Source organism: Thermobia domestica, chromosome 4, assembly GCF_964235325.1.
Source record: "Thermobia domestica chromosome 4, izTheDome1.hap1.1, whole genome shotgun sequence".
Taxonomy (NCBI): domain Eukaryota; kingdom Metazoa; phylum Arthropoda; class Insecta; order Zygentoma; family Lepismatidae; genus Thermobia; species Thermobia domestica.
Window position 1 is genome coordinate 310,127,365 of NC_137457.1, and position 16,140 is coordinate 310,143,504.

General features: G+C 35.5%; 1 protein-coding gene across 3 annotated transcripts in view; it reads left to right on the forward strand.

The window, feature by feature from the left end:
- Window positions 1-785: 785 nt before the first annotated feature.
- The window catches only part of LOC145684300 (uncharacterized), a 41,851-nt gene continuing 26,496 nt past the window's right edge, over window positions 786-16,140 (forward strand). For 2 of the 3 annotated variants that reach the window (XM_081756473.1, XM_081756474.1), the window contains exon 1: window positions 790-1,651. In XM_081756473.1, the coding sequence (XP_081612599.1) occupies window positions 1,116-1,651 (536 nt within the window). In that variant the 5' untranslated portion in view covers window positions 790-1,115. Of the gene's footprint in view, window positions 1,652-16,140 lie in introns of all 3 variants that reach the window. The other variant, XM_081756472.1, reaches the window with a different exon arrangement.

Below are 16,140 nucleotides of genomic sequence, written 5' to 3' on the forward strand. Positions count from 1 at the left end.
ACAAAAGAAAATACTACGAATAATATTCAGACTAAATAAAAGAACATCATGTAAACAAATATTTAGATCACAAAAAATTTTAACCCTTCCAAGCCTATACATATATAAATGTATACACTTCGTGAAACAAAACAAACAGATGTTTATACAAACAAGAGATATTCATGCATACAACACGCGGCAATTAAACGACATTTACGTAGTACAACAAAATTACTCCAAGTACCAAAAAAATGTTTATTTAAATTGTACGAGACTTTATAATATGTTACCATCACATTATAAAGAGGTAAATTTTAATACTCAAAACAAAATTCGTACTCTGTTACTTTCTAAAGCATATTATTCAGTTCAGGAATTTGCAAATGATAACGATGTATGAATTTGATGTAATTATGTAACAAATTTAACATGTGATGTTTATTATAATTTTGTACTTCAAATGGTGTAATAAGCTGTAATTACAATTTGATTTATATGTATGACAACTGTAGAACTTATAGGAGATACTCTCCATATTGTAAGTCAAAACAGGCTAAATAAATAAATAAATAAATAAATAAATAACTGACTTTCCTAATGATATAGAATAGAGTAAATTGCAACAAGTACATACAGAATGACGGTTATTGCAAAACACAGATTTGTAAACTGAAAAATGATATTTCTGTTCAAGATTTTTGGATTTTTCCTGGATTTTGGATAAGAATTTTCCTGATTTTTCGAAAAATTTGTTGGCAACACTGAATAAGACTAGGTTAAGCTTGGAGGCTAGGCTTTAATGTAAATGGAAGGGAACTAAGTGAGAAAGAAATGGAAAAAACCAAAGAACTTCTTGAATTTTGGTGGAAAAAGAAAATGGAAAACGTTAAATGAAAAAAAAAAAAACAGTACTTACTTTTTTTTTCTTTTTTCCAGGATCCAAACTTCCGAAGAGAAGGAAGGAAAATACCTTGAACCTTGAACCTTGAACCTAAGCAACGAAAGCGTGTAGGCGTCTTCTTTGCAAACAGCAATTTATTTGTAAAATCTGATCGTATGTTTGATTGCAACTGAAATGTAGCTTCTAGGAACTTTATGGTGTTATTTCATTAACACTGGCAGCATAAAATAACATGGAAGTATCAAGCACAGTTGAAACTCGTTCAAAATGTGAAGTCATAATGGCTGATGAGGCGTCTGTTAAGTTGGAATTGATATGCAAAGAAGAAATCGAGTATGGGTTTCCTCAAGAGGATCCACTCGAAGGGAAAGGGTGGACATACGAACTGAAGACTAACAACAAGGAGTTAATGTTATCTACAACGGAAGCGCAGCAAACAGTGAAGAAGGATGAAGCTATGTATTCTACGGATGTGAAATTAAATATTGATACGGTAAAATCAGGATTTTCAGAAGAACCTTCATTTGAAATTAATATAGAAACGCTAAGAGACAAAGAAGAGGAAACAATGGAGAATGATATAGCTGTGTATTCTTCCGATGTGAAATTAAATGTTGACATGGTAAAATCAGAATTTGCAGAATATCCTGCATTTGAAAGCAATATTGAAACGCTAAGAAAAATAGAGGTTGAAGAAGCTTACGCGTCGTACTTTAAAGACTACAAACAATCAACAACAGAAAGTTTTAATTCAGTTGAGCCGGAAAGGTAATGTTAATTTTTTTATGTAGTAATTGGTTCAGGTTGACAATATGGTTACATGCTGTTTTTTTAGAGATAAAATGCAATATTTTATCTTTTAGGGATATTTTAGAGATAAAATGCAATACTTTGCGAGAAATAGTTAGGTATGGGAGATACCTCGAACATACATTACTTGTCTACAGTTTGCAAGTGGTACGGCACACTTAGACTAGTTGAACACTAAACCACAAGTAATTGACAGCACACGTACAAATTTTAAGTAGCTTATATCGATTAAGAATGGTTACTCATTTCTTACCAAGTCTTCTCTTCCGTAAAACAACAGGTAGCGTGTCTGAAGCCAATTTGAAAATGGAACTGTTATTCTGGGGAAAAAGAGTATGTACACTCAATGTCCAAAATTATTGTCGCATGTCTATAAATATGTTTTTGTAGGAATATAATTTGATAACGAATACGCCCGGTATTTCTTATAATGTTAGTATGTGTATAATCGGCAAAGACATGTATGTGGCAAATTTCACATCAAAGGAGCAGTAAATAAGAACAATAAAACGAAAATAAAATTTTCTTGTCCATTTAGCATCACTTTATTTTACTCATTGTAATTTTCGTATTTATAATTCTTATGAAATATACCCCGAATATACATTTTCCGATTATACACACAGTATCAGTATTAAAAGTACCCTGCAAAAACATTATCAAATTATATTCTTACAAGAAGACAGTTATAGATATGCGACAATCATTTTGGACATTGCTCATTTTGGACATTGCTCATTTTGGACATTGCTCATCATTTTGGACAGTGTACGTTTGCGATTTTACACACGATTTGTCTTCAGTGCTCTCAGCCCCATTTTTTCCGGAGAGCTTCCAATGACATTAGCAGAAGACGAGATAATTATGCAAAACTGGGCGCAGATTTATTGCAAGGATCCATACTTAAGCTGATTGCAGATTTACTACTTTCTAAGGAAGTTAGCTTTTTATATTTTCAACATTCATTTTTAAGGGGCGGCCTTCCTCCGTATATGTTTACTCTAGACGGCCTCTCGTTTTCGTATAGGTAAGAACTACTGTCAAAGTACTCTAACGAATTTGTGTTTTGTCGACACAAAAGCACAAGTTCTTTCTAACAGAGTCAGGGCAGGATCACAGCATGTTTTCCCACGGCAAAGCGAGGAGATGCACCTCTTGGGAACAGGCGCGTCAGAGAAGGTGAGTAAACAACAAAAATAGAATAAAACATGGTGCATGGCATACAATTACTAATTCTACATTTCATTTTTTTTTTTTTTTTTTTTTGTACGCTACTAGAAACGTAATAGGTAACATTTCCATACGCTTTCATTTCTTCAATGTTTGCGTTCCAAAATAGCGCATTGCTTGTAACTCCTTGATATTACAATAGGTGCGGGTCATGAATTGGCATATTTACTTCCGATACTTAACTTTATACTTCCAATGGTTATTTGCTACACTGTGTCCCGATCCGAGCTTAAAATTGGCGCCAATGGACACCTACATTAGTTTATTTTTACGTAGTTGGGCATCGTATAGGCAAGAAAATGAGATGTTTAGAATATTTACTAAGTGGGCTATTAAAATATTATTATAGGTGCCTTCCATCTCAATTCAGGCAGGGCATGTACCATCACCATCTTAGATATTGTTGAAACTTTTTTTATAGCAACTAGACGTGTTTTTAAGAGACCCATATTTTTTTGTTTTATGGAAAAGAAATTTCTTGCCAAGTAATGGGCCATCAAAAACGGGGAGTAGAATTTGAGAGTTGTAAAAGACATGGAAAATGGTAAAGTTCGGTGCCCCACCATTCAGCTATGGAGACAGGTAGAGTTATAATTATTGTTGTGGTATGTACAAAAGGATATAAATAAACTATATTTTATTGTAGTACGGTTTGCTCATGTACACCTTTTTCGGCATAAATTAAATGAACGTTAATTTATCTGAAAAGTCGAAGCTTGGGAATTTCTTTCGAGCACTTTCGGTTCGAATTTTAAAATTCTGTTTTCACGGTTGGTAAGACCTAGTTACCCACTTTTCGAAAAAAAAATTGTATCGCTTCTGTGTGCAACCGTTTTGGCGAAAAAAATTCGAGAAAATGTAAAATTTTCAACAAAACCCATTTTTGGGCGCCATTTTCTCGAAAACACCATCTTTTAAAATTCAGAAATTTTGTCAGATGGTTTGACTTTACATGAATAAAAAACACATCAAACACCATTCTCGACCAATGCTTCATGAATTAACTACAGCCTTTTGAAGTTAGCGAAGTTTCGTTAACTTTGATGTCACAGTTAGTAACACTGGGAACAATAAAAGTGTAATCATTTGATGATGTTTGTGGTTCACATTATTTCAATGAAGAATAAAAGGTTTCCCTAACTGGTGTTTTATTATTTTGATCAAAAAAGATCTCTGGAATAGTAAAATGACCCTTCCCCTTACTCGTCCGTTTTCTTAAACCGAAGTAATCTGAAATGGAAATTACGATTACGAAAAACACAAATTTTAAGTTTACTAAAATGGCCATCTAATAAATTTTGATGATCTATAAAAAGCCTGAACTATTACCTCAGTGATGACTTGGAATGATCCAGACAAGTCTCATTTAAGTGCGATGTCATTACAGTGATCGAAAAAGGAAAAAAAGTTCAAAAAATCGAAAGATTTTCTTACGCGTTCCATCAAAGAAATTTACGGACTTTCTGTTAAACAGAACAATCTCAGCATAAGAATGGGTCACTCGCAATTTTATAGTATTCGACTAAAGCGGGTCAGTCCGCAACCTGTAAGGGAAATCTATGTGTGGATATTGTACAAATTGTAAGTTATCTGCTACTATGTTGCAACAAATCAAAGTTGCAACTTGTATTGAAGCTGTCATGAGTGACTTATTTCCTTTAGTAGTATGATCCGCTGAAGATGACAGCTGTCTTCTTCAAGAATGTGGTGAATGTCCTGGAATGAAAGGAATAAGTGTAGAGTCTTTGATCCTGCTGAAAATGAATGTGTTACGTACGCCATATGGAAAAACAATTATCTCGTTAAAAAAAAAAAAAAGACTGTGCCACTATCCGTTTTCGTATCGTACAATGCTGGTTTAACTGTAAGAATTGTAATTCATGACTACATCAAGAAAATCCAAAGAGAATTAATTGCTACCGAAAAGCATCGTTCAAAATTTCAAGATACAAATTCTGTTTTACTTCATGCGGACTTCGTTGAAAACTGAACTGTTATTCTGCAAAGTGAAATTCAGAGCTATCACCGGAATATGGAACAACTGACAGATTTGTTGTAATAAGCGACCACAAAATACACGATTCGGCTCATGTACTCATAGCCGTAGACAAGATTCTGAAAATACTCGAAGAAAAGCGAAAATATAGGTTATAGAAAATTTTATAGTATATTTTATAGTATAGCATAGGTTCGAATACGTGGAAATAAATGTCTACAATTTCCGAAACCGTGTCAGTGATTTATGATCGTGCTGCATCCCACTTTGAAAATCCCTGTCAGATGTTCGAGATGCAGACAGATGCGATAAAACAGTGGTTTTGCAGTGAAACCGGCCATGCTAGGGTCTCTGCGACAGTATTGGGGGGGGGGGTTGTAAAGAATGTGCCAACGCGGCATAACTTTAGGCAAAAGCAGATACACAGTATTAAAACCGCAGAAGAATTCGTGAGTATAGTGCAAGTACAAACTCTGGTTATTACTCTCGTTTTGTTGCCTGGAACGGAATTCGACAACTTCCGAATCGGAAGAAAGAAAAAAAGCATGAATAGGAAAGTATGCGACCGATAACTGGCATTCAACGAAATCACCTTTGGCTTTCGGAAAATGGCGAAGTTTTTATGGCAGTAACGGGTCACCATAAACTAGCTTCATGCTTCGCCCAATATCGAGCTTCTGCAATTCAAAGTGTAGATTTAAGAAGTCTGCAAATAGGAACTTTTGTTCCATACATATGCGCAAAGGCGCCGATTTCTCTGTAGATTGGGGGGAGGATTCAAATTCAGAAGGTATATATGTGAGGATTTTAAGAAATTGCATTCAAATTATGCCAAATATTGTATATTCATAAATACAATAGGGGGCCCACACCAGCTTTGGGGCTCCGGTCGCACCCTGGATTGGCGCCCTTGCATAATACTTATGATAACCAGTGGTGCGTAGCAGAATTATGAATAAATCATGAATTACGTACATTTGAAGTGCTGTTTATGCTTCCACATGGAGATTCAGCAAAGTACAGTTTTCCAGAAGAGCATAAGAGAAGTGAAAATAAGTGTTCTGTGATTATCGACAATGTGCTACGCAGGACTTCTGGAGAGGGTGTACTACTGCTACTTAGAGCTACTTTTAAGAGATCCAATCTATGGAATGGGTTTTATTTATATATAAGATAAGAAAATCTCTTCTGGGAGGGCGATCGAGTCCTTTGATCCACCTCTGAACGAGTTGTGAATGTACTACTGCTATTAGCGAAGAAGACACCAAGCAACCAAATGACTGGTCAATGTGAGAAACAAAAAACAGTTTAATTTTGCTTCCGAAGACCATTTTAAGTAAGCGAACTTAAAATTTGTGTGTTTCTTAATCGTAATTTTCATCTCAGATTACTTCGTTTTAAAAAAAAACGGAGGAGAAGGGGAGGTTCATTTTACTATTTCAGAGCGCTTTTTTGATCAAAATAAAAAAAACAGTCAGGAAAACCTTTTATTCTTCATTTTATTAATGTGAACCACAAACATCATCAAATCACTGCATTTTTATTGTTTCCAGTTTTGCTAACTGTGATATCAAAGTTAACGAAACTTCGCTAACTTCAAAAGTCTGTAGAAAATTCATGAAGCATTGGTCGAGAATGGTATTTGGTGTGTTTGTTATTCAAGTAAAGTTAAACCATTTGACGAAATTTCTGAATTTAAAAAGATGGTGTTTTCGAGAAAATTGCGATTTTTGAGAATTTTACAATTTCTCGAATTTTTTCCGACAAAACGGTTGCACACAGAAGCGATACAATTTTTTTTTTTCGGAAAGTGGGTAACTAGGTCTTACCAACCGTGAAAACAGAATTTTAAAATTCGAACCGAAAGTGCTCCAAAAAAATTCGCAAAATTCCACTTTTCAGATAAATTAACGTTCATTTGCTAATTTATGTACAAAAAGGTGTGCATACGCAAACCGTACTACAATAAAGTATAGTTTATTTATATACCTATATACATACTGTCTCGACCTCTCTCCATAGTTGAATAGTGGGGCTCCGAAGTTGACCATTTTTCATGTCTTTTACAATTCTAAAATCGTACTTCTCGTCTTTGATGGCCCATTACTTGGCGGGAAACTTTTTCGCCAAAACAATAAAATATGGGTCTCTTAAAAACATGTCTAGTCGCTATAAAAAAAGTTTCAACAATATCTGAGATGGTGATGGTACATTTTTTTTCTTTTTTCTGCGTAGTTAAAATGAAAGGCACCTATTGGTTTTATTTATATTTTACAATATACATTTCCACCAGGGAATGTTTGCATGTTGGTTGTTCTGGTATACAAATTCATACCGTATATTTTGTGTATTTGTGCATTTCATAGTCCGTGTAACGTGGGTTCCTGTCATCACGGCATGTCGCGTCCTCGGGTTGCGGATCGAGGAGAAGGCCTTTAGATATAGAGGTTAGCTGCGAATATACTGAATAAGCAGTCGCGGACAGCCGACTAGGAGTGGTCCTCCAGCTTGGGGGTTTTGGTAGGGCTAACAACCTCATCCTGTAAAAAAAAAAAAAAAAAAACACTTGTTCAGAAATATTCACAAAAGCCTCGGACAAGGACTGATAACTTGGCACGACCTCAGCAAAAGAAAATGGACATGAGATTTGGAACATGGAATATTAGGAGTCTTTATAGGGCAGGCGCGTTAAAATCCGTAACGAGTGAGTTAGAGAAATACAGGATGGACGTAGTAGGAGTTCAGGAAGTTAGGTGGGAAGGAAATGGATCTGAGAATTCCGGAAATTTTACGTTCTTTTACGGGGAAGGAAACAAAAATCACCAGTTAGGAACAGGGTTTTTCGTTCATAAACGTATATTACCAGCAATTAAACGGGTTGAATTTGTCACTGACAGACTTTCTTTTATTACTCTTAAGGGACGGTGGTGTGATATTATTGTTTTAAATGTACATGCCCCAACTGAAGATAAGGATGACGATATAAAAGACAGTTTTTACGAAGAAGTGGAACGGATATTTGACCAACTCCCGCGATACCATATGAAAATTCTATTAGGGGATTTCAATGCAAAGGTAGGACGAGAGGATAGTTTCAAACCGATTATAGGGAACGAAAGTCTGCATAAGGAAAGTAATGACAACGGTGTTAGACTCGTAAATTTTGCAACATCCAAAAACCTAATCGTGAAGAGTACAAAATTCCCACATGGCGACATTCATAAATACACTTGGACATCACCAGACGGGAAAACACATAATCAAATTGATCACGTTTTAGTAGATAGAAGAAGGCAATTTAGCATAATTGATGTCCGGTCGTTTAGAGGGGCTGATTGCGACACCGACCACTACCTGGTAGCAGAGATAATACGAGAGAGGTTATCGTTGAATAAACGTAATATTCATTGTCCGAAAACGGAGTGATTTAATTTAAAGAAATTAGAAGAGAGCCAGGTAAGGGAGAAATACCAGATTGAAGTTTCGAATAGATTCTCGGCTTTAGAAGATTCGGAGTGCAGTAGTGTTGAGAATACCTGGATTGAAATTAGAGATAGCATTAAAATTTCAGCAAAAGAAAAATTGGGACACGCGGAAATACGTAGGAACAAACCATGGTTCGACCAGGAATGCATAAGACTAGCAGAGAAGAGAAAACAGGGAAAAATTACGCTGGCTACAAAATCCGAATGAAATAACTACACAAAACTTCGCAGATATCAGGCGAGAAACTTCCAAAACTTTTAGAACAAAGAAACGCGATTTTCTGAAAGCTAAAATTAAGGAACTTTAAGATAATAGTAAAAATAAAAACATCCGGGACATGTATAAGGGAATCAACGAATTTAAGAAAGGCTATCAACCTCGTGTTTATATATTAAAGAAATCTGACGATACAGTTCTCACTGACACGGATAGCATCTTAAATAAATGGAAAGATTTCTTTGACGATTTGCTTAACACGCAACCGAAAACTAGTGTGCGTGGAGAAAAGGAGATACACACCGCAGAACCGTATATTCCAGAACCCAACCGAATAGAAGTAGAAACTGCAATAAAGATATTAAAGAAACACAAATCTCCGGGTGTAGATGAAATTCCGGCTGAGTTAATTTTAGCTGGAGGCAAAAAATTGTGGAACAAGATACACAAACTCATTCTCCTTATCTGGAAAAGGAAGAATTGCCACAAGAGTGGAACGAATCAATCATTGTCCCAATTCACAAGAAAGGCGACAAAACTGACTGTAGTAATTATCGAGGCATCTCTCTTCTGTCAACATCCTATAAAATTCTTTCAAATATTCTATTAGCAAGACTGACCCCATACGCAGATGAAATTATTGGAGATTATCAATGCGGATTTACCATTCGCCAAATACTCAAGAAAAAAGTGGGAATACAATACCCCGGTACATCAACTATTTATTGATTTTAGAAAGGCGTACGACTCGGTTAGGAGAGAAACATTATACAACGTCCTTACAGAACTTGGAATACCGAGAAAGCTAATTAGATTAATTAAGATATGTTTAAATGAATCCCAAAGTAAAGTCCGGGTAGGAAATTTTTTGTTTACGAGCTTTCACGTCGAAAATGGCCTGAAGCAAGGAGATGCGTTGTCGCCATTATTATTTAACTTCGTTCTGGAATACGCTATAAGGAAAATCAAAGATAGCAACCAGGGCCTAGAATTGAACGGTATTCACCAGGTTATGGCATATGCTGATGACGTAAATTTAATAGGTGATGATAGGAGAACAATAGAAGGAAATGCAGAGATCTTATTAAACGCTTGCAGGGACATGGGTTTAGAAGTAAATGCAGAGAAAACTAAATACATGGAAGTGCGTCGGGACCGGAATACAGCAAACTGTGGATGCGTTAAAATATTAAATAATACTTTTGATAAAGTGGATAGTTTCAAATACCTAGGATCAATATTAACAGAGGAAAATCATATTCATGGAGAAATTAAATGTCGACTAAAAGCAGGGAATTCGTGTTACTATTCGGTTCAAAATCTCTTGTCGTCGCGAATTCTGTCGAGAAATCTGAAGCTTAAAATATACAAAACGGTAATCATGCCTGTTGTTCTGTATGGCTGCGAAACATGGTCACTTACTCTGAAGGAAGAACATAGACTGAAAGTATTTGAGAACAAGATCCTGAGACGAATATTCGGACCCAAGAGGAACGGGAATGGGGAATGGCGGAAACTGCATAACGAGGAACAACGTAATTTATATGGTTTACCCAACATTGTTAGGGTCGTGAAATCTAGGAGGCTTAGGTGGGCGGGTCATGTAGCTAGAATGGAAGAAAGTAGAAACGCTTTCAAAGTCTTGACAGGAAGACCAATCGGAAAACGACCATTAGGAAGACCTAGGTGCAGATGGGAAGACAATATTAAGATGGATCTCGCTGAGATTGGAATACAAAGTAGAAACTGGATGCAGTTAGCTAAGAATAGAAGTCAGTGGAGAGCTTTTGTGAACGCGGCATTGAACCTCCGGGTTCCGTAGGCAATAGAGTTAGTTAGTTAGTTAGTTAGTGCATTTCATAGTAATATTATTTAAGATGTCATACTTTGGAAGAAATCGTAGGCTCTAGATAATGTTTTGGTTTACCTTAAGTGGGGAGAAGAATGAGCCAAAGTTGAAGTGGTTCAGAATTTACATCTTTCTCTTTCCATTTTTATCAGATAAGTGTAACAGATTTCTGTTTTTAGCTTTGTAGAGCTTAGAAAAGTATAACAATCTCCCTAGCCACAAGCCAAGGAGAAAATTCCAGTTGTTCTATTTGAAATATTATCCGAATTTCAGGCTCTTGTTTGCGCCGCTGTATAACCTCGTGAAACAATGTATTTTATTTCATGCTAAACCCAGTAACAGATAAAGATAATCGGAAATTATGTTTCTGGAATGAATGGAGACATAGCAGCTTCTTTACTTTAATGAAATAATTCTCGATCCTTGTGTTTAAATTTAGAAGAAGGAAGAAAAAAATATCGAGGAAATGAGTTATAGGTTAGCCATTCTTCTATGGATCATTTGCCCTTTAAATACGGAAATGCAAACTCAGCGTTCTCTCATTCAGCGAAGAATAATGAATCAGCTTTATGTAAAATCAGAGAATAAGAAGTGTTTCTATCGCAAAGAGAAGTTACTGTGCACCTCAATGCTAATCTTCGTGTTCCTTCTTTCGAATGGTGAGTATTATTTTTTTTTTTTCGTAAGCAAGAAGTGAGAATGATTAGAATGTTTTATGCTGTACAATATTCCTAGCCAATTGAGTTAAATAATTTATATTTGTTTCTTTTCTATCCTGTTCCTTTCATGCTCCAAATTGGAAGAAGAAAAGTATTTTAAAAATGGACTGTATATGCCAGATCCTCTCGATACATTTTTTGCGTTCTTCCGTCAGTATTTTTTGCATTTCTTCGCTCGTATAGTAAAAAATATCTAATTATCCTCGTGCTGAGTTTCGTCTCTTTTCATAATATGGCTTAATTCTGTCTACAGAAATTTCCCGTATGGATTGACGATATGAATAAGGAAATTCAAAACTATAAAGGTTAGAATTGATTCCTTCAAGTATCGTGACTGGACCGACAAATTTGCAGGAGAATACTTGTGATACTACAATCTGACGGTTCGGATAGAATACAAGTACTTTCTGTCCATTCTCAAAGCTAATTTGTTTATGCTTTTTCTCATAATATTTCTTCTGCTTCTTATAGCTTGCAGCTAAATTGCCCTTCACTATTCTTCTATCTTGTTCAAGTGTTCCCTATCGATACATAATGTTGAGGTTGATGCAAGCGCGATATCAGGAATGGTCTTAGGATCGTAGAGGTACAATAAGAAAAAACTTGAATATTTGGTTCCAGCCTGGATGAATGTGTTAATCGCAAAAGTTATAAAATCTTTAAATGAAATTTTTAAGTTTTACGTCCCACAGTTATGCCGGTTAGGCTAAAGGACATCACAAAATTATATATGGAATATTCGTGTGTGTCACCAAAGTTTACTGGTTTGTATTACTCTAGAGCTTAGTACCAACGATGTCACATTGTGGGAGAGAATTACTGTGGATGTATAATAATATATGTAAGTGATAGTTGTTGCTGTTATCATTTGAATAAATGTAGATATTGGAATAGGCCTATCACACAACTACAGTTGTATCTTCTAACGTATGACTTGGTAACATTACTTGCTATCCAATACGAAGGAGTAAGTGCTTGTTAAAAGATTCATAAGATATAATCTCAATTTTGAAGACCACGTTGAGAAAAGAATATTTTCCCCATCTATGTTGCTATCAATCACACTGGATAACGAAACATTGCAGCAGGTCCAGGATGTCGTATTTTATAAATTTGACACTAACAGACAACAAAATCTGTTACCGAGCGTGAGGTGAACTAAAGAGAATATACGTCACTATAGGTATCTTTGCAATAGGAACACATCACATTTTTACACAAATAATGTAATCGAAATGTTTAAGATTGGGAGTAATGTCGCTTGCTTCTGTAGTACGCATGGATATCGTAAATTCTGGTTGAAGAAAAATCTTTATGATCGGTTTAGTAGGTTGAAAAAACGTAAGATAATACTATAAATCAGGATGTTATTAAAATGTTTGATAGGAATCTAGGATGGCTTGGATTAGTCCAGAACGATATCCAGTAGAGAAGTTTTATTCCCATGGCTATGAGCCTTCAGGTTCCGTTAATCACAAATTGAATCAGTTTCGTATATAACCGAATCTCTACTAATGTTTAACCTTAAGGATATATTCTATTTTCTTCAGTGTTTATAATCATGGTAATATTACACATCGTAAATTATTATCAAAATTTCAAATGAAATATTAACTCTTTTCGGTCGTGCTTCATACTTTCGGAAGATTGACCCCATATGCAAATGAAATTATTGGAGATTATCAGTACAAATTTAGACAAAATCTATCAACTATCGACCAAATATTCACCATTCGACAAATACTCGAAAAGAAGTGGGAATACAATATCCCGGTACACCAATTATTTACTCATTTTAGGAAGTATTACGACTCGGTTAGAAGAGAACCATTGTACATCATTCTTACAGAATTTGAAAGATAATTATATTAATTAAGTTATGTTTAATTTAATCCCAAAGTAAAGTCCAGGTAGGAAAATATTTTCCACGAGGTTTTACGTCGAGAATGACGTAAAACTAGGAGATTCGTTGTCACCATTATTATTCGAATTTGTCCTGGAATGGGCAATAAGAAAAATCAAAGATAGCAATAAAAGCCTAGAGAGTATGCTGGTGATGTAAATTTAATAGGGGATGGTAGGAGTACCAAAGAAATGCAGAGATCTTATTAAACGCTTGCAGGGACATGAGTTTAGAAATAAATGCAGAGAAAACTAAATACATGGGAGTTCGTCGAGTTCATAGTAGGTCAAATTATTGATGTGTTGGAATATCAAATAGCAGTTCCAGTAATACTTTCAAATATCTAGGATCAATACTAACAGATGGAAACCATATTCACGAAAAAATGAAATCTTTGCTAAAAGTAGGAAATTCATTTAATTATTCCGTTTAAAATTTGTTGTCGGGAATTCTGTCGAGGAATTTAAAGTATAAAATATATAAAACGATAATGATGGCTGTTGTTCTGTAAGGTTGCGAAACATGGACTCTTACTCTGAAGGAAAAGCGTAAACTAAAAGTATTTGAGAACAAGGTCCTCTGATGAATATTCGGACCCAAGACGAACGGGAATGGGGAATGGCGGAAACTTCATAACGAGGAAGTACATAATCTATACAGTTTACGGAACATTGTTTGGGTCATCAATGCTAGGAGGCTCAGCTGCGTAGGTGGTATAGCTTGGATGGTAGAAAGTAGGAAGCTTTTCAAAACGTCACCCTGAAGACCAATAGGAAAACAATCATTAGGAATATTTAGATAGATATTGCAGTCAAATATTAAGATAGATCTCGGAGAAATATTAATACAAATTAGAAACCGATACGGTTGACTAAGGATAGAAGTCAGCAAAGAGCTTCTGAGAAGGTGGAATTGAACCTCCGGTTTCCATAGCCCTAGAGTTAGTTAATTAGTTATATATACAAAAAAAATATATATGCTTGTATTTTATATTTAAAATGTTAGTGAAATTCATAATCTGCATTTATATAAAGTGGTTTGAACAATCATATAAAACATACCACTTAAACTCAAGTTGATTTTGAGTTTAGCGTTCCATTCAGCATCGAGGCTATATGAGACGGGACCTCCGTGAATAAGATCCAATTATATCACTACGTCAGTAATGTGTAATATTTTTTTATTTATTTACACTAAATGTTTACTAGCTTTATACTTTATAGTATGAGTATATAAGACGGGACCTGCGTGAATAAGATCCAATTATATCACTACGTCAGTAATCTGTAATATTTTTTTATTTATTTACACTAAATGTTTACTAGCTTTATAGTATGAGTATTAGCTTCTATATATGACATAATTATCTAACCAGTAAACGTTGAATTTAATTAGAAAAAAGGTGTAGTAGTTATAAAAAGAAGTTTTTGAAAATTAAGTGTGTGAAGTGAAATTTAAGTGTATTTCAAATTTGAGGTTGGATTGGAAGTAGATTTTGCGTAATAGTGTAATTATTTCCTTTGCAAGCTTTTCAATAGTGAAAAGTTCAAACAGTCAGCCTCATCATTTTACTTATTTCGCTTCAATGTTAATGGAATTCAGTATATAATTCGGAATATGCAAAAACTGGTCTAGCACTAGTGAGAATTTAATGTTAACATTTTGTAAGATTTCATTTAGGAATGGGTAGGAGCAAGTTCATTCGAGATGTCTTTGAAATTGGACTCGACATAGATATCTTTGATCTCTACTCGAGATCTGGAGTCGAAAAATTTCTTCCAACTCGACTGGAATTCAGATAGAGGTTCGAGCTAAGTTAAGCCAAATCTTGTGTGTACTTTCTAATGCTCTGTTCAAGTATTCTACATAAACAATATAATTATCATCTATGATACTACTATTACTACAACTTCTATTATTATTATTATTATTATTATTATTATTATAACATCATGTATGAATTTTTAAAATTTATAGAACACCGTACAATCGAAGTTGCTGGGTACCGGTTTAGGATTGACAATGTCTCAACCGGCCAGGCTCACAGCTTATTTACTATCGAGCTGAACTGAGAAGTGAGCCGACTCAATATTTCACCCAAATGAGGCGGCTGGAGCTGATGGCTCACGGAGTCGAATCGAACCGAGCTGATGGCTCTTCCCAACCGAGTCGGCTCGAATCATCGGCTCAATTGAGCCGACTCCATTTCTCATCCCAACCGAGCCAAAAAGAGCGAATGAATTCGATATTTAGTTTGCCTCCATCGCTAGCCCTACTCACTACTTGTGGACTTCAATCACCATAAACAACACGTTGAGTATACACGTCTATCGTTTATCACGTGGAACTTTATAATTCCTGTTTTACTACTGCAGAACTCGACTGTGCCTAAGCATCACCAGGTTCTGATAACCTGATACTGCTCCAGGTTCTGATAACATTCAGAGTGCTATGTTCTGCCATCTACTTGCGCATGCGTTGGCTTCTTTACTGATTTTATTTAATCATATCTGAGTTGTTGCTTTCTTTCCGGTAGTTCTGCGAGATGCTCGTATCCTTTGGTGATCAAAACCAGATGAAACATCAACTTGCAGTTCCAGCTAACAGCCCATTGCCCTTACTGGTAAATCTTTGGTTACTGTATTTCTTGAAGCAGAATTTCTTCCTCTCAAACTTTTAATGTAAATTCTCTCAATTTCGTTAGACGACCGACCATCTTGCCCATATAGAAACCGCTGCTCAAGATGCTTTTTTTCATAGTGAACATTTAGTGGCTGTCTCTTTGAAGTCAAAAAAGGGTATGACGCTACTGGCGCTCGGAATTCTGCAACAGGTTCACTCCTGGGTTTTGTGTGGCTCTATGGTCTTTTTTTAAGAACAGTCTTTAGGCGAGTGATATTTCACGGTACGCGTTTGGCTTCACTCTCTCTGTTCGCTTCATCCAAGAAAATGGTGCCCTCACGGAGTGTTCTGTCTGTGACGTTATTCGCTGTGGCCATCAATTATGTCTCATATTACTACACCTGATCGTGGCCTTCCTTATGTTTA